Consider the following 26,941-nt stretch of genomic DNA (forward strand, 5'->3'; position numbering starts at 1 on the left):
CCATGCTTTTCAAGACTGCCCTGTCATAACTTTTAAATTCCTCTGGGATATGAATAATAATGACAACAGATTTAGGAATTTGCCAAGCTTCCTTTGCCAAGAAATTGTATCATTTCTGTTGGATTCAGAAGAGCAACACTTTGTAAGCGTTCATCCGAGTACTTGAGTAAAGTGCTTTCTCAGTAAGCAAGTGATAATTTAATTTTGTTACCACATGCCCTTCTAGAACTTTCCTTTCAGATTTTAATTGCTGTGTTATAAATTAATTCATAAATTTAGTTAGAATAGAACACACTATGAGTTTGTCCCATACCACATTCTTCCGCTGAATAACTGAATTAATTCTTAGTTAAGGAAATAAATCTTACAGGACTGATCTGCCTGGAATATTTTCACAAAGAAATTTGCACAATGAGTTTGTAAAAGCCCTTTAAAATCAATTTAAGAGCTATCTATTAGGTATAGCTCAAAGATGGCAAACACTGCATTGTGAGAACAGAAAGGTCACCATTGAAAAGTCTAATGTAACAAGGAATTAGTTTATTTACCACTGTATTTAAGATGCTATTTTGATTTCTGGGAAGCACTCGATGACTTTAAAAAGAAATAAGTACATCTACTGATTGTTAAAGACTTGTCAGCACTAAGATACTACGACCATGGGTTATAGAGAGGTAGGCTGTTGGTAAACATTTACTTTAATGCATCAAAGTCAGTGGCATTAGATTAGTGGTGCCAGGTCACGTAAACTGAAATGAAAAAAGAAAAAAGCTAAGCACTCCTATTCTCAGCACGAGTTTGAAACACAAAGTAAGACTAAATGTGCTGTGCATTTCAGTTTCCTTGGCCCCTATAACACTAACGCAGTCACTTCGTATACAGCTTGGCGCACAAAAGCTTCCTTCTCAGAAATGCAAGGACATGTATGCACTGCTACAGAACCGTTACAGGTGAAAAGGGAGTAATTTTGCAATGTCTACCAGCTCCCGGCAAGACAAATGGTGCAACACATTCTTATGTGCTAACAGACTGACCCAAGGTCTACTGAAGTCAATGAGAAGCCTCACTCTTGGAAATTCTCCCTCAGACCAAGTGTAATCAGCTGCCTTCAGAGGCTTAAGGATTTTAAAAAAAAATGCTTTTAATTTAAGACTACATATACCAAGATATCTACTAAGTTCCACAGTACAGAATCTGTTAAAGGTTAAATCTTTCACACTTCATTATAGTGCCGTCCTTAAATTTTAAATGACTTGCAAATACCACACATCAATGCCCACCTGTGTTATCAAAGGTATTTTTATTTGATTTAGATAAGATGGGTCTGGGCTAGCCACCATCTATTCTACATAAATACAGGACAGATCTAACAGTATATATTCAGTACTGTACATATGAAAACAAACTAGCTGATCATGTGAATTGCTCCTCCATAAATCATACCAAAGACATTGAAGTTTTTTTTTTTTAATAAAGGAAAGAATGAGGTATTACATGAGGTATTTCAACAAAGTAGATTTTCTCATTGGATAGATCTAAAAATAAGTACTGTGGGTTTAAATGATCTGGTGCAGTAAAACAGGACAGATAGCCCTAGAAATATCACTGCGTACAGCAGTGACTTCATTCTCACAGCATGATTCAACACTTAGTATTTCTCATAACTAGAAACTAACATTTGCATTTCTATAATATCTTTCACCTGAGAATATCAAGGAACTTCACAACCCTGTTTTATCTCCTTCCTTCAGAGGCATTCAGACTGGTATTATAGTTGAAGAAACGAAAGCAAAGACAGTTTTCTGTGACTTGGAAGAGGATAACAAAGCCAACTAGATTTTACTCTCTCCTGCGTTCCACTCGCAGGCCTCCACCCTTTCCGTACTGATCTCAGGCTAAGTCCCCGTGTAATCTACTTCGTAACATTCATCATCTTCATGCATGCGGTGTGTTCCCAAGCAGCCCGCTAGAACATGTAGTCTAGTAAACAAAGCTACACAGGACAAAAGAAATTGGAGTTGCTAGGTATTAGTTTCTGAGATCTGACCTCTTACCAACAAATCTAAAACAATTTACAAGTTAGACTTTAGCATCAAAATGGAAATTTTATTTATATATATTTTCAACATTAAATACAATAAAATAGGGTCCTGTGCTGACAGACATGCTTCTCTGCAAGATCAGGCAATTCTGTCTTGTATGGAATCAATTCCTCAATTAGCACATTTTGATTTTAAATAGATATGAATCCCATTTTAAACTTTTTCTGCACTCTGATGTTCATTGTAAGTAACTCATTAAAAGCAATATTTATAAAGCACTGATAGCAGGCTGTACATAACTAAGGAGTGATGACATACAACAGAAGACAACAAGTATTTGATTTTGGTTTATCAAGTGGTAAGTTACATACGCATTTCTTCAAAATTCAAAAGCTAGCTTCCGTGGAGTCATGAATTGCTTCACCATTTCATCTGTGACCTGCTTGCGTCTCTCTTGATGAGATGCTATCAAGGGCTGCAATGTTTCAATAAGCACCTTCTTCAGCTCCCCTGTGAGCAATTCCCCACTTGTGTATGCCTGTCAAGAAAGTGTTGAGTGCTAAGTATGGTGCTTTATGAAAACAGGCCTAGTGACAAGAATTTCTTTAGAAATATGGCCCTGGCAAATAAAGATTTGGATGTCTCTATAAATACGTATATGCCTTATAAGATCATCTGGTGATGATCTGAAAACGTGACTTGAAAAATTACTTGTTGCTTTTTAAAAGATTAAGGCAGTTGGGCAATTTCATATATAACAAGCTGTATGGACTGAATAAGCTATATTCACAAGAATTTAACTTGGAAACCCTGTAACTACTTGCAGGAAGCTGCACATTTTCCTCCTCAGAATCCCAATTTAAATTAACAGTCGCCCTCAGCTGTGACTTCATGTTTTCTAACCTGGCTCTGAGGCAGCATTGCAGCAAGCTGTGGGTTAGGCTTAGTGTTCCCTGCAGCAGTGTTATGTTAATATTCCTGCAATGGTTGGAGAGTAATGGAAAACTGCTTAGTACCTCAGCTGTGCTCCAGATACATAAAGAATTTGCAAGAGTTTGCAAGGGGATTAGTAGCTACCCAACCTGCCCTTGAGTGGGAAAGGTTAAAGGGTTAGAGAAGAATCTGTAGCTCTTGCATTTCTTACAGCTGTTCCCACCAGGAGAAAGCTGACAAACCAACACGACGTGGGTACTATCATCTACAGATACCTCCTTCCAAAGAATACATATTCCCAAGTATTGTTGATGATCACATATCTGAAAGCAGTGAAAGGTCTTGCTACTGCTGCCAGGGACAGAAGCCGGTCAGATAGTTTTAAGGAAAACACTACTTACATTAGTAGTTAGCTTTTGTTTGGGCTCGGTGATTCAATTCCTCATTGCTATTACCTTTCTTATGAAGTTAAGACAGAAAAAACAACCAGCTTTTGACATGAGCTTTTGTAGTTGCAGAGTATTTAAGTATTTTGCACCTTAGGCACAGGCAGGATTTATGACACAACTAAAGAGCAGCATGATTCTCAACAAGGTTCCATCATTTGAAAAGGAGGGGAGACACTGTCCTACATAGCGTTAGAGATTTTTATGAAAATACTTGGGAAATTGATTTTTTTTCTTTTTTTCAAAAAAAAAAAAAAAGGTAGCGATAATCTGTGAGAAAGGAGAACATTGCAACAACCACATACAATGAAACTTGTAAGAGACGGAGAGCGGAAGAAGAGCAAGATGATTATTTTCCTGGAGAAGGTTCATAGGATGACTTGGTTATAGCTTTGTCCTCCCAGTAAGGAATGAATAGTATTATCTTTAACTTGGCTACTTACCTGCTTCAGTTGTTCAAGCCTGTCATCATCTTCTAGGAAGAAAGTTAGGTACATGAAAGACACATCAACGTCACAGTTACCCCCATACTTCCTGTGCTCTTCAATAGTATCTCTACCGCCCGAGAAGGCATGCTTGTTAATCTGAAACAACATAAAGGTTTGATGGTGTAATTTCTATGAAAGTGCCGATTACTACATTGAGAAAAGGGGGTGTATCACAACCCCCTGAAGGCTATATTAAGGACTAGCTGAAAGATGAGTGGGACAAGTTAATATGGAGTCTTAGGTCTGAAGCAGGAAGGTCAAAAAAGCCAGCGCAGAAAAATGACCATGCACACACATTCCACAGATTGCATAACCAGACCAAAAGGAAGCAGAAAGCAAAAAAAAAATTTCAAACAAGATTTGTTAAAAAAGTTTAAGAAGCTGTTGCTTGTTGGGGAGACTGTGTGCTTACAAGAAATGTACTTTCTATAAGAAAAAATAAAGATATACATCTCATCAAGAAATTAGTTTTGAAAGAGATGGAGGAGGAATGGAGAATTCTGAAGGAATTCTAGAGAGAACCTAGTTTCCTCTTTTTTTTTTCTCAGAGAAGGAAAACACAAGAAAGCAAGGCTACAGATTACAAAACCCTGGCTAGGATGGCTATCCTTAGACAAATGCCAAACTGCTCAGTCTAAAAATGGAATACTTGCTGAGTTTTTTCCTCCTTTTTAAGCCTAGCTTCCTCTGGGCAGACAAACTGCATTGGTAAATATAGCTTATCTGCTTATCCCATTCGCTGTAATTTCAAAAGACCTATTTAAAAGGCCTATTTAAAAATAAATGGCATGGTTAGAGTTCTCAAGGGATGCTAATCTTCCCACAAGTTTAAAGAAAATAGCCAGGGAAAGGAAGAAAAAGCCTTCCCCAATGACAAGAGCAGCTTTCATCTGGATCTTGCACCTTTTTTCAGATATCACCAACAGCCAAGAGAAATGCATGCATATGAAGGAAGATTTTATTGGTGCTGGTCCTTAGGAATTGTTTGTTTCATATTTACCATTCTTGGATATTCTTATTATCTGTATCAGTGTATCAGTGTTGCTTTTTTTGAATCTTTCTAACCATCATGTTATAGATGATATTTTGTGGCAATGAGTTGCATACCATAATTATGCAGTGATGAGTATCTTAAGAAAATAAACTGCCATCTGTCACAATACATCTATTCTTATATTGCAGGACAGCCTGAATAGCTGCTTCAGTATCTGTAAAATTAATTTTTTACATATTATTTTTGTGCTTTCCCTCACATATCCCCTTACCAGATTCCCATGTTTTGCAAGTCCGTTGTTTTTTTCCATGCCCCCAATCTCTATAGTTTGTCTTCTTACTAAGATGAGAGGGACTAAATACAATACACCAGCTGAAGGCATATTATTGTTTCATAAAAAAAAGTTCTATATTATTCTTGAGTTCATTTCTTACATACTTTAGCCCTTACTTATTGATTGTTTCAATGATTCTAGAGTGATCTACAGAATCTATAGTGATGCACTGATCTCTTCTCTAAATTGATATAGATAACTTAGAACCTAAATTAGATTCTAATAAAACATGTAAATAATTGAGCTGAGTGTTCATAGGTGAAATAAGAAGTTTACAACAACAATTCATTTCCTTTGAATAATTTCTCAGATGCTTCTCAGTCTTTCGCGATATTGACTAAGTTTTCATTTTCTATTACCTGCAAGTTTTGAAGCTCATTAATTGGCAATGTATAAGTGACCTGAAAAAGGCTGTAGGTCTTCTTGTGCAAAAGTGGCACTCTAGTTTTAACCTTTAGCTATGACCAGAAGTTACCATTCCTTCTCTGATTTTTGCTTTCCTGGCCACAATAAGATATATACCTTTTCTTGTTTTGATCGATAGTAACTTCAGGTCTAGCTATTTTGTCTATTAATCCTTTTCCACTTAATGACCTTTTTTTTTTTTTTTTTAAAACTACTATGACACAGGTGAGCTTTTGCATAACTCAGTCATCTGACACTGGATGAGAGGGATTTTCCTTAGAACTAAAAGGGGCACTAAGAATACACCCAGACGGTATACCTCTTCTAAAATTTAGATGAGGTTCAACATAATATTTGTCCGGGAATTTGAGTGAGGAGTGCATGTCACCAGCAGATCCTCAAGTAGCAGGAAAAGTCTGGCAAGTACTGTAACTGCCACTGTGCAACACTTTGTGCTCCTTGCATGGAGAGGCAGTCGAGAGAAAGAGCTGCTTATTTGGTTTCTATCACAGGCTGTCAAATTTCAAAACTGTGGCAATACAATGTTTATTATTAAAGCAAGAACCTCCATAAATCTTATTTACACACTGCTGCTCTGCAGATATCAGATAAATAAACAGGATGTTTTGTAGATTACTCTAGCTAATGTTTGTATTGCTAGTATAGCTGGCAGGGCAAGAGATTACACCTCATATGTTCAGCTACCTTTGCCTAAATTTGTCAATTGCCGAAGATGCTTTGCAATGAAATGTATGAGGAAAAAGGATGCTGATATGTTCTAACAAAACATTAAAAAGTCATCATTGTAATCATGAGAAATATCTCTTCATTATAAAGCTCTGTGCTCTCAAGTTGCATAGGTTCTTACCTTGGTCTTGATCTGTTTGGGAGTATCAGTGAGGAAGATGGAGGAGTTTGGGTCACTAGCACTCATTTTTGTCTGTGCTCCTTGCAAGGCTGGGAAGAAGACTGAGTGTAGTAAGGCTGGTTTAGGAAGTCCAATTCTAGGTGCTACATCTCGGGTCATTCTAAAATAAGGATCCTAGAACAACCATTAATAAAAGTACAAAATAAAGCTGAAAAACATGGTTTAAAAGCTGATTAGTGCTGACTGTTAGGCATTAGTTCCTGACTTAACAGGTGGCCTCAGGAAAAGAAAAATGTTTCATAACCTATTTCCAATTCCCTCAGGCAGGCAGCCCACCTTGAGGAACAAAATAAAACAAACCAAAACAAAAAAACCCTTTTTATTTCTGTATTTTCACTGTATCCCCTCCCCACTTCCTCAATTAACAGATACATTCAAATAGCTGTGAAAACTATGCTTAATAGCCTGGAGATGGATGCAGCCTAAGATGTGAGGTTCTTCCCACTGTATTTAACAACCATCACAGAATCTAAACTAAATCAATGACCAAGCTGACCGTGATGTGCTGCTGATCTGACTTAAAACCAACGCAGGAGTTTTACCACATAAAGCAATGGCAGATGAATGTAATTACATCACCTTCCAGTGACTGTCCCTGCCACTTAAACAGCTAAAGATTCAGATGGTGCAGAACTTGATTCCTAGAATCAATATTTATCTACAGTAATGACACTACCACTGTCGTTATCAGTGGATGTTGGTCTATCCTCGTCTAATAGATCTGAATTATTAAAGTTCTTCAGGTTTTTGGCAAAACTACTCCAGTGCTTTGTTATTTTTAGTGGTAGAAGGTTTTTCCCTAAAGTGCAATGTGAACCTCTTGTGTTGTAAGTTAAGTAAGTCCATTACTTCTTGTCCTAGTTACCACAGAAATGGCCAGAAGTTGTTTCTTATCCTCATGTCGATAAGCTTTTGCATAATTGAAGATTTCAGTCTTTGCTTTCATAGACGCCAGTGCATTGTGAAACAGGCTGAGATCAAGACAGGTCCAAGACTGGCAAGAACGAGTAATATACGAATCCATGACTGTGAGGCTATGAAAGCCTTCATCTTTGTCAGAACACAGCACAACACCCTTTTATCTCTCCCAGCTTCTTCTCAAGAAAGGTGTTCAGAGGAATGTTTTATAGATGTTTTGATAGAGCACCATTAACTTTGAAGGGTACATTACCAAAACAAATACACGAAAATCAAATTAAGTAATACTGTTTTTAACCTGGTCAATAGCACATGGAATAAGACACTGAATGTTCTCCTTGCCATTGAAGATCTGCGGAAATGATGAACTGAAGGATGGAGCAGCTTGAATAGCAGGGAAGCTGATCTTTCCTAGAAAATAATACATTGGAAAAAGCTGAGAAAAAGTCAAAATATGCAATGATAAAAAGAGACAGCTTTCTGAAATGTACAAAATACACAGTTGAATCATTCAGATGCTCAGGTGAAGACCAACTCCTGCCCTTATCGTGCATCGTTCCCTCATCTGAGGAAAAATTTTCATCTTTACCTTCTATGATTTCAACACACCTTCAGCTAACAGAACTGATGAAAGAAGACAGGCTGCGACAACAGAGGTTCAGGAAAAGGTTCATTAGCACATGCTCTGTACCTGAAAAATACCTGCCTCGCCTCTTTTCTCTTCAAGTGTCTACTCTTCACAAAAATATACTTGACTGTATCATCACTCTAATGGACTCCTCTTTTTTTTTTTTCCCTTAGTGAGAGAATGGTTACAAAGCTACCTATTGGGCAAGTTCAACTCTAAGATCTTAGACCCATCGCTATGTGCCTGCTATTGTCATGAAAAAGCATCTCAGATGTGACTAATGATCTTCTTCATGTAACTGCAGAGTGTCTAGCCTACTTCCCAGATCAAAACCTTCTCAGGACTGAAAGCTAACAGTAGATGTTTCCAAATATAGAAAGAAGTCATTATCACAATACCAACATTTATTAGAACATTAGTAAGGCATGACCTCGGTGAGAATCAGTTCCTTGGTAACAGTGAAGGCTAAAAAGCTGCCACTGGCCCACTGACTGGTCAGAGAACGATGCTACCATTCAGGAACTCCAAGGTTTTAAATGACAGCTTTGAAACAGAATCTTTCTGTGGCCAGTGTGATAGAAACCTGCAATCGCAGTGAGGTAAATGAAAGGCAGAGCTACTCAATATCTTGACAATTGGGCTTTTGAGGACCTCTTAACTTTTGTCATGTGTGGGTGTGTGTGTATTAATATAAATTTTTCTGTAGAAAAACTTCTATAAGATTTTATAATAGAAATTTCTGGGAAACATTACTGACTATTGTAGTAATAGTTATAAAAAAAGAATTATTCTCTATCCTGGACGCTTGAACTTCTGTGCTTTGTACTTCACTGTTACTAAGGCCAGAAAATAGCTCTCATACTGGAACTTTCACTCCTAAACGTTTTCCATAGTGAAGGCACCACAACAATACCCTTTTGGAATCAGCTTAGAAATATGGATTTTGCTTTTTCTGTCTGTTACTTGAGTGGAAGATACTAATCTGTCTATATAACTACTTAAATAGCTCCATAGAAAGTGAAAACAGCCATCATTTCTAGAAATCTGTATTATTTCCTACCAATGCAATCACTGTCTGTAAAGCCAAAGATTCCTTTCACTTGGTTAAATGTAACATGCTTCTGAATTTTGACGATGTTTTTGTAGAATCCTGCGCTTGTCCTGTGAGAAAGAAAGTGGAAAAATAAAAAGAGGAGTCAAGAGCAGAAAAGCATATAGACAGAAACTTTCATTCCAAAAGGAGAGAGTGCCACAAAACCTGCAGGATTAAACTCCCGAAGGCACCATTTTGGTCTTTTGTGGCACATTTAGATGATAATCAATGATTATTTGCAAACAAGAATTTTATGCCTTGGAAATTTAATATATTCCTTTTTTTTTTTCATAACGCTTATTGCGAACAACATTTTTCTCACAATGAAGTGTCCGAAAACAGAAATATTTTCATTTGGAAATGGTGCCAAAAATGCCTCATGGTGTCTGAAGTTTACTTCTCTCCAGGCTTTTCTGTGAGCTCAGGAATCCTGACTGGATCATGTCTTGGGTGTTGCTTGATATTCCCCATGTATACCCCATAAAGGACACTGTGGTTCACCGAAGAAAAGGTAGCTTAAGATTTTTCATGTTCTCATTTTCTGTGGGCTAAGTTTCCTCGTCCCGTATTTCTCACCAGATACGGCAGCAGCATTTCCAAATCAGAAACTGCTCAGGAACTTCCTTCTTTTATTTCTGCTGAAAACCTGAAGTAATGGGAACGGCAGTTTTGACCTGCCCCTGAGCTGCTCAGTCACAGGGCAGATGATCTGTGCTAATGCATCTTTCCTGAGTCAGGAAAGTCAGGGGAGTGAAAGGAGGAAATGGTTTGTAGGCCCTGCATTCTGGAGGCTATACGTTATACAGATCCATTCTAAAACATGCATTCTCTCATCCTAAGCATCCAAGGAAGCACCCCATGTGAAAGAGCAAAGCCCACAGCTTCAGCTCTGGATTCTGCCGTGGGAAGGCCATGTGAAGGCAGTTCCGATAGCAGTTTCTTTTTTCAAATCTTCTTTAAACTTTACTGAAAGTTCAAATAATAATCTTTCATGCTGTATCATTAAACTAATTGACCATAACAAGTTGCTGAAATCCTTTTTCCGATAAGTAACATAACACATACAAAGTGTAAACACATCTCAAAGGTTTTGATACCATCTTAAATAAAAGAATCTGGAGGTTTCTTGGTGGCTTAGGAATTCTTACGTTTTAGCGGTCTATTTTTTTTTTATTTTTTAAATTTAAGCTTGAGCAGTACACACACAATTGCTTGTTTATATATCATACAGAAGAATGCCAGAAGAATATATATAAAACATATAGACTGCAAAAAAAAAATATTAGTAAGTTTCTATTATAAGTGTTATACAACTTGTCCTGAAGCTTTCAAATCTAGATATATTTATCAAAACACTGCTGGCTGTCAAAGCTTGAGTGACAATACCTACAAATTTTTGATAAAAAGCTCTAAAGAAATCTTATACTTACCCCAAATAATCTAAATCAGAAAAGATAAAGGTTTTATTGATGTCAAAACCACATGCAATAATGTCTTTTGCATTCTCTATTGCATATTCATGTGCTTTCTCAGTTGTCAGGTCCTTCCAAAGGTATTTTTCATCATCAGTCAACTGTATAACTAAGGGAACATCAAATACTTCTTGCAGCCACCTAATAAAAGCAGAAAAGATTTTATCTCAGAATAACTAAAAATGAAGATATAAGGTCATGCAGCTAAAATATTTTTCATATATTTACACAAAAAGATATAAAGAGGCCTGCTTCTGTTATCTTTGTACCATATGCAATGACGTGTGCTTATGTGAACAGTTAAGCTTTTTAAACAGATTATAATGACCACTTACCTGGAAAAAAGAATCAAATTCATTGTTTCCTGTACATATGTTAGTGGTCATATGTGGTCATTTCCAACAGGAACAGAATTGAAAGGGACTTTCTGGCTCTTTGAGTCCTGCTACTGCAGGTACCACATCATACGATCGTTTTACTGAGACTTATCACAAATTCATAATTAACAGGAACAAAAATTCCACGAGCATTACAGGGCTGATGGTTGAAGGAAGGGCTTCATAGTGATGCAGGGACTATGATCAATCTAATGAAATGTTATGATTGTATAAAGTTTGTCATTTACTTAACATTTACTTGAAAAAAACAAAACTCATTGCAATTTATCATTTTAGTAGTTCTACAAACACTAATCAATATTTCCTTTGAAAAACATGTTTTAATTAATATAAATGGTTGAAATAACTTACTTCGTGAATATAAATGGGATAAGATGACCCACATGCATTGCCTGAGAGGAAGGGCCTCTGCCAGTATAAAGGTAAAAGGACTTCTTATTTTCATAGGCGTGAAGGACTTGGTCCATATCTCTAAAGAAAACACAGAGCAAGCATGATGCAATTTTTACAGAACTTAAGAAACATCTATAGCAAAAAGCTTCTATTCAAAGTGTGAGTGTGTTTACAACCAAATGTATTTATAAATAAAATATAGTATCGAGCAAACATACCCGGGTCCAGTGAACATATGAAAAAGAACAAAGAACAAAATAATTAAAATAAAAAAATTGCAACATTTAAAATTACTTCATTGGATAATAATGTCTAAAGCTGAATAAAACAGGGCTGGGAATCATTTCCTGTTCCCAAGGTGAAGGAGTATGTCTTAGTTTGTATACCCACAGCTAAAGTTTCTCCCTTCCCAAAGAAGGTGCCACATCCAAACAATCTACTGGGAATGGTCTCTGGAGGGGGTTTTGTCCTGAATCTCACTCAGGCATGGATTTGAAGAGTGCTAGCTGTCATGGGCCAAAAGGCCATGTGTGCTAACAGTTAAACTGTATAGAAGATTGGAAGGCTGGTGCTTAAGCTTATCCCTTGGTGCTTAAGCTTATCCCTGAGCCTATTTTTTGTAAACACACAGGTACAGCCTCAGAGTCCCAGGCCATGTGGACCCTCACTGGAATCAGCAGTGACTCCATATGAACTCTGGGGTTCTCTGCTAGGCCAGTTCCTCTATCTGGCTGCTCACCTACAGAGTCAAATTGGAACCTGCACAAATTAAAAATTCCCTCCACATTTCTTCTTCTTTTTGGGATTAGTGAGGACATACCAAAAACTAATATGTATACTCAAAAAGAATAAAGTGTTCCAAATGTTGACAGTGTAAACCTGGTGTAGCTTTTACCCATTTCAAATGATAGAGTTGGTTTACCTGGATGTAAAAGAACACAGTCTTTTGCTGGGCATAGGTTTCTCCAGATAATACTCTCAAAAATTCCATCTAATCTGACCTTTAAGTTTAAGAACAAACAAACAAAACTCACCTATGAGAAAAAAAGATTCCTCTGCGTAGAAAGCGGTGAGGTTTTTGCCCAATAGCTCTTTCTATTCGATTGATGAGATCTGTGTCAATTTTACTGCTACCAAACCGAACTGCAACAATAAAATGTTAAAAAAAAAAAAAAAGTAAAAAAGAAATGCATAGCTACAACCAAATCTTGGATTTGCCAAGAACATGCCAATACAGCCTAGATAAAAAGGGACATCTCCTTCTTCAAGGCTCAGGCAAAAGGTAAAACGGCTAGATTTTCCTGGTTATTGTCCTGAGTCCCAGCAGTAGTCTCCGATACTAACTTTTCTTATGTTAGCAGCAGTGTGCAGCGTTGCACCATCCATGACCAATGTTTATGGTTGCAGCTTCCTTAAAGCAAGAGTATTCTTTATTCAGAACAAATGCATGCCAAAGAAACATATGCAGGGCGATAACTTGGTGGCCTCTGGAAACCATGGGATGAAAATGGATGTAAGGCTCTGAATGCTTCTTTCTTGACGCCTATGTTTTCAGCTCTCAGGTCATATTGTTTTCATCTTCAACCCCACACATTCTTATGCAAACCACACTTTTCTTTTACGTTGGTATGGTAATGGACACCACTTCCCTCAAGAGGCTTGAAAAGGTAATGCATAATACTCTTCATTGCAGTAAAGTAGGATTTATTACTTGATGGTTTAGAAAAATCAGCTGATCAATACAATGGCATTTTCTAGACATTTTGGTGCAGTCATTTCATCCAATAAAGGTTCTGACAGATTGAAAAGGTAATATTTTTTCCTATTGCAGATAAAACTGAACTGAGGAAATCTTTCTTCAGTACAGCTTGCTATACTCCAATCCCAGTTCTTGGGGATCCTACTAAGCAGCTCAATATGCCACGATTTTGATCTGATTGACGAAAATCTAGACAAGAATCTGCTCTTTGCTATTATTCTGTTCTACTCAGAATTAGAATAACTTGCAGCGTTAATTACTGGGATTTCCAAAGTACTCTAGGGATTATGGAAATAAAAATTCTTTTATATGTAGATAATATCTAGATCTGTCTATTCCAAGTATTTTATTAAAAACAGGCAATATTAGCAAATTCCCTGGTTATAAGACACATGCCCATATGGCAGAAGCAATTAAGGCTGCATTAGCTGTAACAGGAAATAATCATTCCACTGGAACACAGAGATGACGCTTGACACATCTCAAATGCCGTAACAGTTTCCTAAGGAAACCAGAAACAGAGAAATCACCTTAGACCTATTCATTATGCAGCTAGCAAGCTATATGACTTATATGACTTATACTTTCACCTTTAACTACACTTGGAACAAGTATAATTACCTTGAATGTCCCACACAGAATCAGGCTTATTTTTAACTCCTTCCTTATGTATATTCCCACCTTTTAATTATTTATATATATATATATATATATATATATATTTTAACTAAAAGGAACAAAATATTAAAAGCCTTCCTACAGGGACATGGTAACCAACCAAAAGTGTCCTTCCAAAGGCTATAACTTCCTATTAGAGCAGGTAGGTTTAGATTTCCTTATGTTAGATGCTAGCATCACTGTATAACAGAGCTAGACTGACTCCAGCTGGAGGCAGAGCTGTTACCTGTGCTGTTTACCCAATGCGCTGCCTTGGGAACACAACTCATTTTACAAAGCAAAATAACCAGCTACAGCGGCAGCAAGGAATATTGAGCACACCGAGATAATTTGAAAAGCCGAATATTTAGACACCCTGGGTGTCAGCCAGACCAGACTAATCTCTTTCCCATTAAAAATGGGAACAAAAAAAAAACTTTCCAGCCCTTTAGAGCACAGGTTCTCAAAGTGCAGCAAGGAGGATATTTCTGGTCCATCAAGGCTTCATATACATCTTAGAAAGGATTATTTAAAACCATGCCCATTCTAATCATTGAGACTGCAGTATCCACATGGGTTTTATGAGGGATGGGACAGAAGACTCAGCCCAACATGTTCCCTACAGCTCTAGGATGCCGAGAAGCCCTGAGGATAGGGAGTTCCTCTCCTATCCTCTGGCTGAAGAGAGAGATGCGTGTTTAAGCGCGATGGTGTACTCTGCTACACGGACTATTCACTGAGCAGCCTTTCACAAACAAAAATTAGGAACCCCCACTAAAGAAAAGACTCAATCTTGACATGAGAGAGGAATGGAAACGTATCCAATCTGATCATCAGTTTGGAGGTGTTTCTGCTGTTCCAGATGCTCCACACCTATTTAATTTTCTTCTAGAATTACTGGCTATGCCCTTGCATTACCACAAGACTTTGTATAAAGGCAGTAAACTTGAATTTAGTACAAATTCATTATTAAATGGGAGGGGAAAACAGGTCTATCATTCACCATTATCCAACAGACACAAGTTCTTGTTTGCAATTGTTCATCCACTCTAGGTGAACCAAGCAGGAAACCATACAAAGGAAGCACTGAGCCCATCCACTGACTGATTAAAACAAATGCCACTACAAAAGAAAAATACTGGTTCATGATTCAGCAGACACCAATTTAACCCATATGTTTTGGGAGAGTTATTACATCTGCTTGTCCTGAGCAGACCTTAATTACCAAATTAATTTTTTCCTAGCAGATACAATGGCAAAGTAATTATAATCTGGATGAATACTAACAGAGACCAAATAAACACGAAAATGTTTGATTCAGCAGAACAATAACAACTGGTAAGAGGCTAATCTTACAGAAACAGAAACCATGAAAATGCCCCGGACTAATTGGGGCTAGTCACCCTGGAAACATTTGTATAATGCCATAGGAAGTGGCTAAAAGCTCTCCGTCATACAGAACTTTTTGCTGGAAATGCCTGAATAACTTTAATAAACAGTCACAGACTGCCTTCTTTCTCCATCCCCTTCTTTCCTGTTAAAACTAAATAATTTTTCCCTATCTAATTCCTCTTATGCCCACTTCCTCCTGAAAGGGTCTGTTATTCCTTTTTCAGTACTAACAGCTAAAGCTTTCACAGTTTTATTTCAAAAGATAATGCTGCTTTGTAAAATGTGCAATATAAGCTAGCTGTACTATACATATTTACAGTGTGTTAATATTAATTCTAACAATTTCAAGTGCAGTTCAAGTGAAGATACAGACAGTTAACAATATAAGAAATCCTTTTTATAGATTTGAACTATTCCCTTTTATAGATACTGGCTCTATTACACTTGAAATATAATAAACTGGGAAAATTCAACACTTTGCAGACTCTCTATCCAGAAAGACTCTACCTTCCTAGACAGCTGCAAATAAGGACACACATTCTCCCTAAAAAGCTTTTAAAAAATTATTTAGTGTGCTTTTAATCTATAGTTTTCTAGCTTTCACAAAAAGATAGCTTATAGTTTGCTGTCCGTAAGATAAGAAGTCTTGAAAGCTGATCAGCTTGCCCTGCTGTTTCCAAAATCATATTGCATTGCTGAAAATTTATTGTGCACTTTTCTTCTCTCGCCACTGCCATGTTATATTTGAATACAGAAAACTAACAATCAGTAGTTTTAGTTACACAGTAACTTTACTGACCACGTCACTCTGGACAACCTTTGAAAGGTCATGGAGACCAGGGGAGGTTCCTGAGGACTGGGAGAAAGCAAATGGCATTCTGATCTTCAGGAAGGGCAAGAAGGAGTATCCGGGGAACTACAGGTTGGTCAGCTTCACCACGATCCCTGGGAAGGTGATTGAGAAAATAATCCTGGAAACCATTTCCAAACATATTAAAGACAAGAAAGTGACTGGGAGTAGTTAGCACGGATTTATGAAAGGGAAGTCACGCCTGACCAACCTAACAGTCATCTACGATTAGGTGACTAGCTCAGTGCATAAGGGGAATGCAGTGGATGTTGTTTAGCTCAACTTTGGTAAGGCTTTCATACTGTCTCTTGTAACAGCCTCACAGACAAACTGTTGAGGTACGAACTAGATAAACGGACAGTGAGGTGGACTAAGAGCTTGCTCAACTGCTGGGCTCAAAGGGTTGCGATCAGCAGCACAAAGTCCAGTTGGAGGCCAGTCACTAGTGGTATACCTCAGAAATAGACATTGGGGTGAATACTATTTAATATCTTCATTAATGCCCTGGACAATGAGACAGAGTACCCCCTAAGCAAATTTGCAGATGATACAAGACTGGGAGTAGTGGCTGGTACACCAGATGGCTGTGCTGACATTCAAAGGTATCTCAACTGGCTGGAGAAATAGGCAGACAGGAATCTCATGAAGTTCAACGAAAGGAAATGTCAAGTCCTACACCTGGGCAGGAATAACCGCTGGTGACAACGGGCTGCAAAAGAAGCTCTGCAGAGAAGGACCTGCTGATCCTGGTGGACAAGGAGTTGAACATGACCCAGAAATTTGCCGTTGTGGCAAATAAGGCCAACGGCCTCTTGGGCTGCATCAGGAAGAGCGTTGCCAGCAGGTCAAGAGAGATGATCGTTCCCTTCTACCCAGCACTGGTGAAACCACATCTGGAGCGGTGGGACCAGTTCTGGGCTCCCCAGTACAAGAAGGACATGGACATAATGAATTGAGTCCAGCAAAGGGCAGAGGGCCACAGAGCTGATTAAAGGACTGGAGCACGTGTAATATGAGGAGAAGCCGCGAGACCTAGGATTGTTTAGCCTGGAGAAGAAAAGGCTCAGAGGTGATGCTATCAATGCGTATAAATATCGGATGGCGGGGGGAGGGGCGTAAATAGGACGGAGCCAGACTATTCTCAGTCAAGGCCTGTAAAAGGACAAAAGGCAACGAGCACAAATTGAAATCTAGGAAATTCTATTTAAACATAAGAAAGAACCTCTGTATTGTCAGAATTGCTGAACACTGGAACAGGTTGCCCAGAGAGGTTGTGGAGTCTCTATCCTTGGAGATATTCAAAACCCAACTGCGTCCTGAGATGACTTTGCTTTGAGCAGGGGGGTCGGGCTAGATGATCTCCAGAGGTCCCTTCCAACCTCAATCATTCTGTGATTCTATGTCACTTGCAACATCCAACTCACTGATAAATATCAGCACTCTAACATAGAGAGCTCTTTCTCATTCATCCATCTTTTCTCCACTCATCCTCAAATCCAAAAGCCTACATTCTCTAGGGATGCTCATCTCTAGTACTTTGCTGACATAACCTTTGATCCTACAATATTTGCAGGCTGTTTTGGTGGGTAAATAAGCGTACACCCAGGACAATCATTTGCGAGGAATGTCCCTTTCAATTTAAACCCTTGCTTTTAGCCCTTTCATTGTTTTAAGTTTGCATATACACAAACACAATGGCATCTTTCTCTGGTACTGCCAATAAATATATGGATTGGTGGTTTCCTTTACTGTAAGAGCTGTCAGACGTCAAACTCTTGGACTTTTTTTTTTTTTCTTCTTAAGAGCAGGAAGTTTATCAAGAGCAAATAGTAACTGCTTCACTTCCTGGAGTAGCTAGCATTCTTTGAAAAATTTCCAACGCATCACTTAGAACAAGGTAAATGACTCATCTGCCAAATTCACCAATTTGCTATCAGTAATAAGTACGAAAAACCCCTCCAGTCTAATCTACCACTGGAGGGTAGGTCAAAAGGCAGTATATACACACCCATACACCACGTGTTACTGGAAAAAAGGATAATGGTTTTACCCAACTTATTTACAGTAAAGTAATAGCAATCATTCTCAAAAAGACCTTGAGATTGTGCTAAAGTATTCCACTCTTCCCACTTTTCTACAAGCATTAGAAAACCCCCTAAGAAAACCAAGAGCCTTCCCCAAGCCTCCTTCATAAGTAACAAGATGATGAGAGATCTTGTCCATCTCTAGATTCTAAGAATTCCTTTCTTCCCTCTCCCCCGTGAAGGTACGTCTTTCTTTGTACACTTCTTTTTCCTTTTCCCATAGCCTTCTGCAGACTAAACCAATGCACACGCTCATTTGATGTGATCTTACAAGAGTATCACAGTCAGTCAAAAAACAAAGAAGCAAGCAAGCAAAGAGGTTGGCACTAGCAATTCAGCTCCCAAATGCTGAGCAATTCAGCTCTCAAATATGAGATTATTGCCACACAAGGTCTATCGTGAGAGCCAAGCTACTAAGTAGACACCAGTAATTTAATAGTGTTAAAGAATTTTCATTGAGGTACTAAACACGGTTTGGAGATTGACAACTGTCTTAAAAAAAGAACAAAAATAGTATAAATTAATGAACCGTTCTCTCATCTGTTTCTACGCTATGGACCCAAACGACCTATCAAAATAGATAGCTATAAACCAAACAAGAAAACTAAGGAAACTCCTGTTTCTTAAGTTTCCAAACTTTGCAAGTTTTGTAACATCCTCATCAAAAACATTTTCCATTAGATGAATGTTTTCTGCGGGAGCTACATCTTTTCCACTCCAAACTGCACTTGGCTGCTTGATAGTGCTTTGTGAAGGAGTGACTGCACTTACAGATTTCTATATTAATTTTGGACTGACCCTGCCTTACCTAATGTGCAGGTCAAGTCAGATTCAGTCATAGTTTCTTCACTAACATAACTTTTAATAACAATCCTTATGCTAAAAAATGAACTGTAAATGAAACTTTTATTTTAAGCTGAAAACTTCTTTGCAATGTATTTAAGTCTTCCATAGGAAGCCCCTGCCTGGGGCATTTTCAACTCCTAGAATAAATTCTTTAGATACGTGAATACTAAGATTAGACATAAATTAAAAGGTACCTGTACCATGCCTATGGTTTTGAATTTGTATGATCAGCTGCTATTTTTGTGGTCATCAGAATCACTTTATATAAATCCCTTAGTAGCAGTGAAGAAAGAGTTATACCTATGAGTTTGTCATAATCCACGCCTTTAGCATTTGATGTCTGCACCGTCCAGGGGTCCACAAAGTCCTCATCCTCTTCTTTAGCTGTACCATTGTTTATTGATACAAGATCTCTTGGAGGCAAGCCTGCCTGGTAATCTTGACCTGTTGTTGTTTTATATGACAGTTTTAATGATAACAGCATCCTCACTGCTGCATCAACTTCATCCTGAATAAAGGAAGAAAACAGTTGTTTTACTTAATATATTTAGGATAGATAGACAATTTCATTAATGTCTCAGTCTTCCAAAACCCTGCATCCATGCTTTGACTTATTCATAAGCTCTAAGTTAAGCCTTTATGTACATATTTGCAGTATCAATGCCCAATGTAGAAGAAAAACAGTTTCCTAAGCATTAGAATTTAGAGCATCACCATTGGCAAGGTATTTAAAATCTCTCTGTCTCCTTTTTCCATTTGTGCCTGAGAGGAAAAAAAATGCTTGCCTTATTTTCAGAGGTATAACAAACTTAACATTAAGTATGAATTTCTACCGTATTTAGATATAAATTGTTATCTAATTGACTTTATTAAAAATGTTCTTGCAGCAGCTGACCTTAAAATGATTTATTCATTTCTTCAAGCAGACTTGAAGAAAGAACAAGAACAAGAAGTTCTTTACAACTTTCATTGTTGTGACCTTTCTCATAAAGGGCTATTGTAACATTTCACACAAGCAATAAATATATCAAAGTTTTATTTGACTACCAGTTTTAAAAGCTCATTCCCACAGGCATTCCACAGTCATATTAACCCATATTAAAACTGGGCTGTCTTTGCCAACATACTGATGATAGAATAGGGAACTTGAAATTAATGGAATTAATGGCAAATTACTAAATTACTTAGGGGAGACCAAGCAGGGGTAAGTCAGTACAGTTACAAGACGACATATTTGCCAATGTGTATGATAATGCATGTAGAAAGAGATTTTTAACTAAGAATCTAAAAACAGGGCAGAATGTAATACAAACTTCATTTGAAAACCAAATACCTTGGATCACATCACATAGCATGGCAATTAGTGAAGCAGACTTTTAAGCATACAACTCTCTATTCTTACTTTAGGAGTAACAACTTCGCTCTTATTAAGGACTAGCTTGCTCCAGGTACGTCCACAACAGACACAATGGAAAAATATTTTTAAATAAAGGTTTTTTTTCTTACTGCAATACAAAAGAGATCTCAGAACAAACATACGTTTCAATGCTCTTAAAGACAGACCTGCACTTAAAAATGAACAATTCAGCACATGAAATGGAAATACCTTTGGTGCTTTTCCTGCTTTCAGTGCTCTGACTTTTTCTCCTTGCTCAGTTACTTTTTCAAATAGCTGAAGTGGACTCAAAGATTTCAAATCACAGTTCTGAATATCAGCCATTTTCCAGGAGTGTAAAAGATCTTTTTATTTACAGTTCAAATAAATCTAAAGTCTTCCAATTTTTCAGCTTGTAGATTCAAAACAGCAGCAACAAACTGAAGGAGAACTGTAGGGTGATAAATAGTGTGTATTATTCTTCTACACATATCTTGAGGATTAGAATGCTAGAACAAGAATACTAAAAACTATATCCACCCCATACCTGATTTGATCTGTTTAGAGATTGTGGAAAACTACAACCGCATAGTTTACAATAGAGTAATTCACAAAATATGGAATGTTAAACAATGTATGCTTAAGCAAGCATATAGTTTTGGTTATGAATCACATTAAAACCAGCAAGTTTATTATTGTTCTACATCACAAACATCTTTGTCCCTTTAGTTATAATTTAAAAATGTAACATAAATAAGTTCTCCCTTACTTAATTTTAGTTAATACACCTCTTACTACAACTCTTAGTAATTTCCAAGAGTGGAAGTTCCTGTAATATGGATTATACTGGATTAACTCCCACTTTATTATATATGCCTTCTAAAACAGGGGCACAGCAATTTCTGCTGCCACGGGAATTTCTTCTTCTAACTTCTCAAAAAGTACCTGAACTACCTTCACAGGCTGTCTGATTGATGTCTAAGAAATACGGTGAAGTTGCTACCTGCCTGCCACTAGAGTAAAAATACATTTCAATTGCAGAGGCAGAGATGTTTTATTTTAAGAAATTGTTGAAGCTCAGCAGCTCTCTGTTGGGGAGTTTAGAAGCACATAGGCTCTAAAACAGTTTTTTGTGAAAATTCAAGCACTGTGTTGTTTAAAAATTTGGAACTGAGGATAAACAAGCATTAACTTGATATGGGAAGACTGACTTAAAACCATTATGGTTTCAATTATAGTGAGCTTACCATATTTACATAGAAGAAAATAAGTTTTAAAAAAGGGGGAAGGAGGACATCATTTGTCTGAAAAACAACATTGTAAGTAAAACTGCAGCCATCACAAAAGAATCCATTTGCGATAAATATACCACAAGAGCAGGGTACACAGAGAAGCATATAGAGAATATAAAATAATTTGATAAAATTCTGGTAACAGGAGATACTAGTGCAGGTCTTAATCACAAGAGCGAACTGAGGTAAAAGTAAATTTCCTACGAAAACTGATGTAACTTGGCCAGGGTGGCAAAGAGCTGCACCACAATCTGATGTGATTGACTACTGTAACCATCCAAGCTATTTTATAGCTTTTTCCTGGAGGAAAGTCATGTCATCTTAATTCATAAACTGATGCTTATTTTATACACACTGTATTCAGGTGTGACAGTGACTAATGCAATGCAAGCTGGAAGAGTAAATTAGCCTTTTACTGAGCTGCAAACAGCGACACGTTGGAAAAAGAGCATTTACCTTAACCATTTTCCGTCATACTACGCCTGCATTTTAGTCCATGCAGGAAGATTTCTGTGCCAGTGTAAAGCCCTGCTGACTTCCAAAGGGTTATGTGGACACTGCTATTTATTCAAAGAGAGTAAGTTGCAGGTTTAGAGAGACTAAAACAGCCGTAGAAAGCCTCTTCCTCATCATGGACTAAATAGGCCTTTTCAATACACTTAGCAGGTGACCATTAAAGATTTCATATGAAATGGAATTGTAGGAGGATTTGTGCTCTGAGATCACTGTCATTTCCCTTCTTCAGAATGAAAAGATAAGCCCTCAAGTAAGCAAAGTAAGTATTTTTCAAAGAGAGATACAGGTTTAGATCAAACTACTCTAGAACCCCGGAGAGATTCCCTAACATACTACTGATACATGGCTATGCATGGAGCATGAATAGACTGGATTTACAGATTTAAGTCAAGTAAATCATAAAATCTATTAATAAAAAACACACTCATTTGGTTCCTCTTTCCCATAATAATAATAAAGTGTATAATATTTGCATTAGCTTTTCAGCGCTTTATCAAACCTTCCTTTACAAAATAATCAGGCTAATCACAACCTTGGTTATATTTACAAAGCATATATTTAAACTGCCACTGTAACATGCCTTTGCCTGCCTATAAAACCGAAGGAGGACTTGCTGGTAACCAAAACATATCTATGCTTTGTTTGTCAGACAGCTGCAATATTCCCAAATTTCAGCTTCAGTCAAACACTGTAAGAAACCTGAAAAGCATGTACAACTACTTGCTAATTTTGTTTGCTTAGTGTATTAACACAGACACTGACAAAATACTTAAATTACATAATTGACTAAAATAAGACTGAATAGTATATTATCAGTGATCCTTAAGTTTTGAACCTAATATTGATCCCTTCGAGTCTGATTATTTGACGTCTGATAGCGTTATTTTAAAAAGGTAATTTGAAGCATTTCAAATAATTATCTGACACGTTCCTATAATTTACTTACATTTATTTATTTGGATACTAGTATTCTTCTCTTTCTCATGGGCACGAGCTTTTTAACTGGAAAAGAGAGTATACAAAGTAAATTCGTATTAGGAGAGGTTTATGAAGACTAACACACAGTCTTTCTGAAGGAATATCCCAGCTACGTTGGCTGGCTTCAAATTTTACAAAATACAAAAACTAAACAGGAATTACTCTTTGGTGTAGAACAAACTGTGCCCTGGCATTTTAACTTAATTCTCAAAGGTACGTTCTTATTGATAGATTGCCTCAATTCTGGAAGGCTGAAATGTCAAAGTCAAAATTGAACACACGCTCTGGAGGACAGTAAAAAAGAAAGACTATCTAAGAAAAGTTTTAAATATTATGCGCTTAAGCTGAGCAAAAATTCTCAAACGAAGATGCATTTCTGGTAGAAGTAGCAAAAGCAATCTAATCAACGCAACAAGAAATAAGGATATCAGGATTACAGAATGCAAAAGATAATAACTGCTACCTGCACCTTATCTCTAGTTACCTTAATCTCTAACGCAGTACAACTAAATGTCCTTCTTTGCTGGTGGAATTCAAGCCAGGGATTCAGTTACACGGGACAGAGACCTTTATCAGTTTTTGAAATTCATAAATGTAGTTTTGAACTGTAAAAAAAAAAACACTGGATTTTCTGCATTTTTTCAGGAAGAGTTTTCTTCATTTCTTACTGATACTATGAAAATAAACCGTTCCAGACACATTAGATACTTTATATAAACTGTCTTGGAGGAGGGAAAAAAAAAGGCACACAGGGGGGAAAAAAAAAAAGGCACACACTTTTAGTCCTGAAAGTGGACTATTAAGGCATATAGGACCAGAACCAAAGATGAACTTAAATGCCACAATTTCATAGTGCAAACTTGAAAGAGAATTATGTGCCTGTTCTTCCTATCCAGTGCCTGGTAACTTGTGATGGATCCTGCTCTTGTAACTGTTTAAGAATATTATCACCAAACAAAGCCCAGAAATAATCCTGGGAACAGGTACCAGGAAACAACTGCACCCTCTTCTCTTTCCAGTTGAATGACAGTCACAGATCTATGATAATTTTGGCTGCTTACTATTTGGTTTGGTAAGCGCAGAGAACTAGGAATCCAAGAATAAGGTTTTACATTATGTTAAGAAGCCCTCCTTCATGACAACACCACATGAAGCTACAATAAGACTTCCAAAGAAGCAAGTAATACAAAAATCCCGACTCAACTTTCATGAATGAATGAAAGTACCTGAACACAGGTTTAACAGCATTTATGCTCTTGAAAATTGCATCAAGGCCCTTAGAAATAAAACAAACAAAAATGAAATGACAGCACATGGTACATCCACAGATATCACATGAAACACGTCACAAGAAGTATTCCAACATACACTGCACCTTATAGCAGAACCACCTTCTCCGCCATGCTAATCATTAAATTATATGTGAAAATATCAGAAAAGCTTGCAAGTAGACTCCCTGGGATGGTAACACGACCGCTCAACTAACCTTATTAAAGTTCTGCTCCAGCTGAAGAAAGCCCTTTCTGAGTCTTTGCTACAGCACAGCTCTTAAGAGCTAAGCTGTGGTACAGCAACCGCTTTACACAAAGCTACCCAGAGAGCTAGCGTTCGTAACCCCGGCGCCCTGCGACGCTCCCTTGCCGCGCAGCCCGGCCGAGGCCCTTCACCCGCCTGCGCACAAGGCTTTCGCCCCTGCGGCGCGGCACCAATGCGCTCAGGCGGCCGTGCGGGGAGCCCCGAAGCGCCCCGGCGCCTGACAGCAGCAGCAGCAGGGGGGAACCGCGCCAGGCGGAGACCCCCGCACCCCGCTACGGGCAGAAATAACCCGCTAAGGAGCCTCCCCCCCCGCCCCCCGCGGGGTCTCTCACCGAGGCGCTGCTCGACACCGCTCAGCGCGGCCGCGGCAGCCTCCGGCCGGCCCGCGCCGCCTCCCCTCCTCTCCCCGGCCCGGCCCCGAGCTCACAGCGCCCTGCCCTCGCCTCCCCGGCCCCCTCCGGGCCCGGCCCGGCCCCCGCCGCACGCACCGGCTCTCCTCACCGCCCCGCTGTCACTGCCATTGCATCACCCCCCTACCGGCACGGCGCTCACTGTCTCCCGGCTAGAAACGCATCCTCGACGGAACCCTTTCCTCCCTCCTCCTTCACTATCCACAGCCACGGGACCCGCCTCAGCTCGAAAAAGGCAGTCTCCTCTCGTGCCGCGGCCGGAGCAGGGCTCGTCGGCGCCTAGCCCCTGCTCTTCCCCGCACCCCTTCCCACCGCGAGGGCCTGGGACTGACGGGCCCGTTTGAGCCGTGCGCCGTGTTTCCACCCCGGCGCTCTTTAAAGGCCGGAGCGGCTGCGGAGGGGCCGGTGGGTTTCGGGCCGCGCTGCCGGCGGAGGGGCCGTGGCGCTGCCGCGCAGGTATCGGCGGGAGGGGGGCTCCGCCCCGGGGGGGGGTCGCTCCCGGGGGCCCTGCTTGGTTTCGGTCCCCCGCAGGGGTGTGGGGCGGGCGTGCCCGGGGCGAGCGTGCCGAGCGGCGGCTGGGGGCCGGCAGGCCGCGTGCGCCAGGGCCTCAAAGGCGGCGGAGCGCAGCCGGTCGTAAACGTCGCTGCTTTTGTTTCTTACCTCTGTGTTGTCGCTGAAGGTCGTTCCCGGGGTGCGTGATGTTGTGCAAGCTAAACTTAATGCCCGCTGGTTTAATGGGCGTGGATGAGTCACCGAGTTGTTGAGGTTGGCTGGGCTCTTTGGAGACGGTGTGGACCAACCCCCCCGCTCAGGGCGGGGTCAGCTGGAGCACGCTGCCCTGGCCAGCCGGGTTTTCAGTATCTCCGAGGATGGAGACTGCCTAACCTGTCTGGGCAGCCTGTTCCGGTATTCAGCCACCCTCACAGGGAAGAAGCATTTGCTGATGTTCAGAAGGAGTTTCTTGTGTTTCAGTTTGTGCTCGTTGCCCCAGTCCTGTCACTGCTGAGAAGAGTCTGGCTCCGTCTTCCTTATGCATCTCATTGGATATCTATAAACACCAGTTAGATTCCTACGAGCCCCACCTCTCTCAGCTTCTCATCATATAACACATATTTCAGTCCCTTTGAGGCCCTTTGCTGAGCTCACTTCAGTAAATCTATATCTATTTTGTACTGGGGGGCCCAGAACTGGACACAGTACTCCAGATGTGAGCTCACCAATGCTCAGCAGGTGAGAAGGATCAGCTCCTTTGACCTGCTGGCAGCACTGTTCCTAATGCAGCCCAGGATGCCATTGGCCTCCTTTACCATAAGGGTGCATCACTGACTCATGTTCAACTCTTAGGCCCCAGGGTCCCTGTGGACGTTCTCTGCAAAGCTGCTCGCCAGCTGGTTGGCCCCAGCCTGTGCTAGTACAAGGGATTATCCCTGCCCAGGTGCAGGGCTTTGCACTTCACTTTGCTGACCTTCATGAGGTTCCTGTCTGCCTGTTTCTCTAGCCTGTTGAGGTCCCTCAGAATAGTAGTGCAGCCATCTGCTGTATCGTCAATCATATAATTTAAAAAAAAAGAGAAAAACACAACACTGTAAGTTTCCCTTATAGCTTACTACAGTGTAAAGTGTGTCATTAATACCATAAACTGGTTAAAATACTTATTAAACTCCAGGATGTTTACAGCAAAGTATATTGCGCTTTGGTTTTGGATTTTCTTTATTAGGGTAACATTAGAAATTTTGGGACAGTGTTGATATGAAAAAAAATTGAACGATAATTC

The 26,941-nt window shown here is 39.2% G+C and overlaps 2 protein-coding genes across 27 annotated transcripts in view; one reads left to right on the forward strand and one right to left on the reverse strand.

The window, feature by feature from the left end:
• Nucleotides 1–1,281: 1,281 nt before the first annotated feature.
• WARS1 (tryptophanyl-tRNA synthetase 1) lies at nucleotides 1,282–25,977 on the reverse strand. Of its 25 annotated transcripts, none has more exons than XM_068947035.1 (15): nucleotides 25,246–25,317; nucleotides 24,448–24,497; nucleotides 23,706–23,826; nucleotides 23,190–23,245; nucleotides 20,667–20,886; nucleotides 19,361–19,568; nucleotides 12,507–12,615; nucleotides 11,431–11,550; nucleotides 10,640–10,822; nucleotides 9,177–9,277; nucleotides 7,787–7,899; nucleotides 6,511–6,684; nucleotides 3,865–4,005; nucleotides 2,414–2,580; nucleotides 1,282–1,993 (listed from the first exon to the last, which is right to left on the reverse strand). In XM_068947035.1, the coding sequence occupies exons 5-14, from the start codon at nucleotides 20,778–20,780 to the stop codon at nucleotides 2,422–2,424; spliced, it is 1,422 nt and encodes a 473-aa protein (XP_068803136.1). In that variant the 5' UTR covers nucleotides 20,781–20,886; nucleotides 23,190–23,245; nucleotides 23,706–23,826; nucleotides 24,448–24,497; nucleotides 25,246–25,317; the 3' UTR covers nucleotides 1,282–1,993; nucleotides 2,414–2,421. The 25 variants fall into 25 exon arrangements, with proteins under 25 accessions (XP_068803136.1, XP_068803147.1, XP_068803148.1 ...); XM_068947046.1 differs by having other exon boundaries at nucleotides 25,259–25,311; XM_068947047.1 differs by lacking the exon at nucleotides 25,246–25,317 and adding an exon at nucleotides 25,090–25,165.
• The window catches only part of WDR25 (WD repeat domain 25), a 67,973-nt gene continuing 66,427 nt past the window's right edge, over nucleotides 25,396–26,941 (forward strand). The window contains exon 1 of one of the 2 annotated variants that reach the window (XM_068947029.1): nucleotides 25,396–25,623. The gene's annotated coding sequence lies outside the window, so the exon portion shown is untranslated. The remainder of the gene's footprint in view (nucleotides 25,624–26,941) is intronic. The other variant, XM_068947030.1, reaches the window with a different exon arrangement.

This window comes from Struthio camelus, chromosome 5 (assembly GCF_040807025.1).
Source record: "Struthio camelus isolate bStrCam1 chromosome 5, bStrCam1.hap1, whole genome shotgun sequence".
NCBI lineage: Eukaryota > Metazoa > Chordata > Aves > Struthioniformes > Struthionidae > Struthio > Struthio camelus.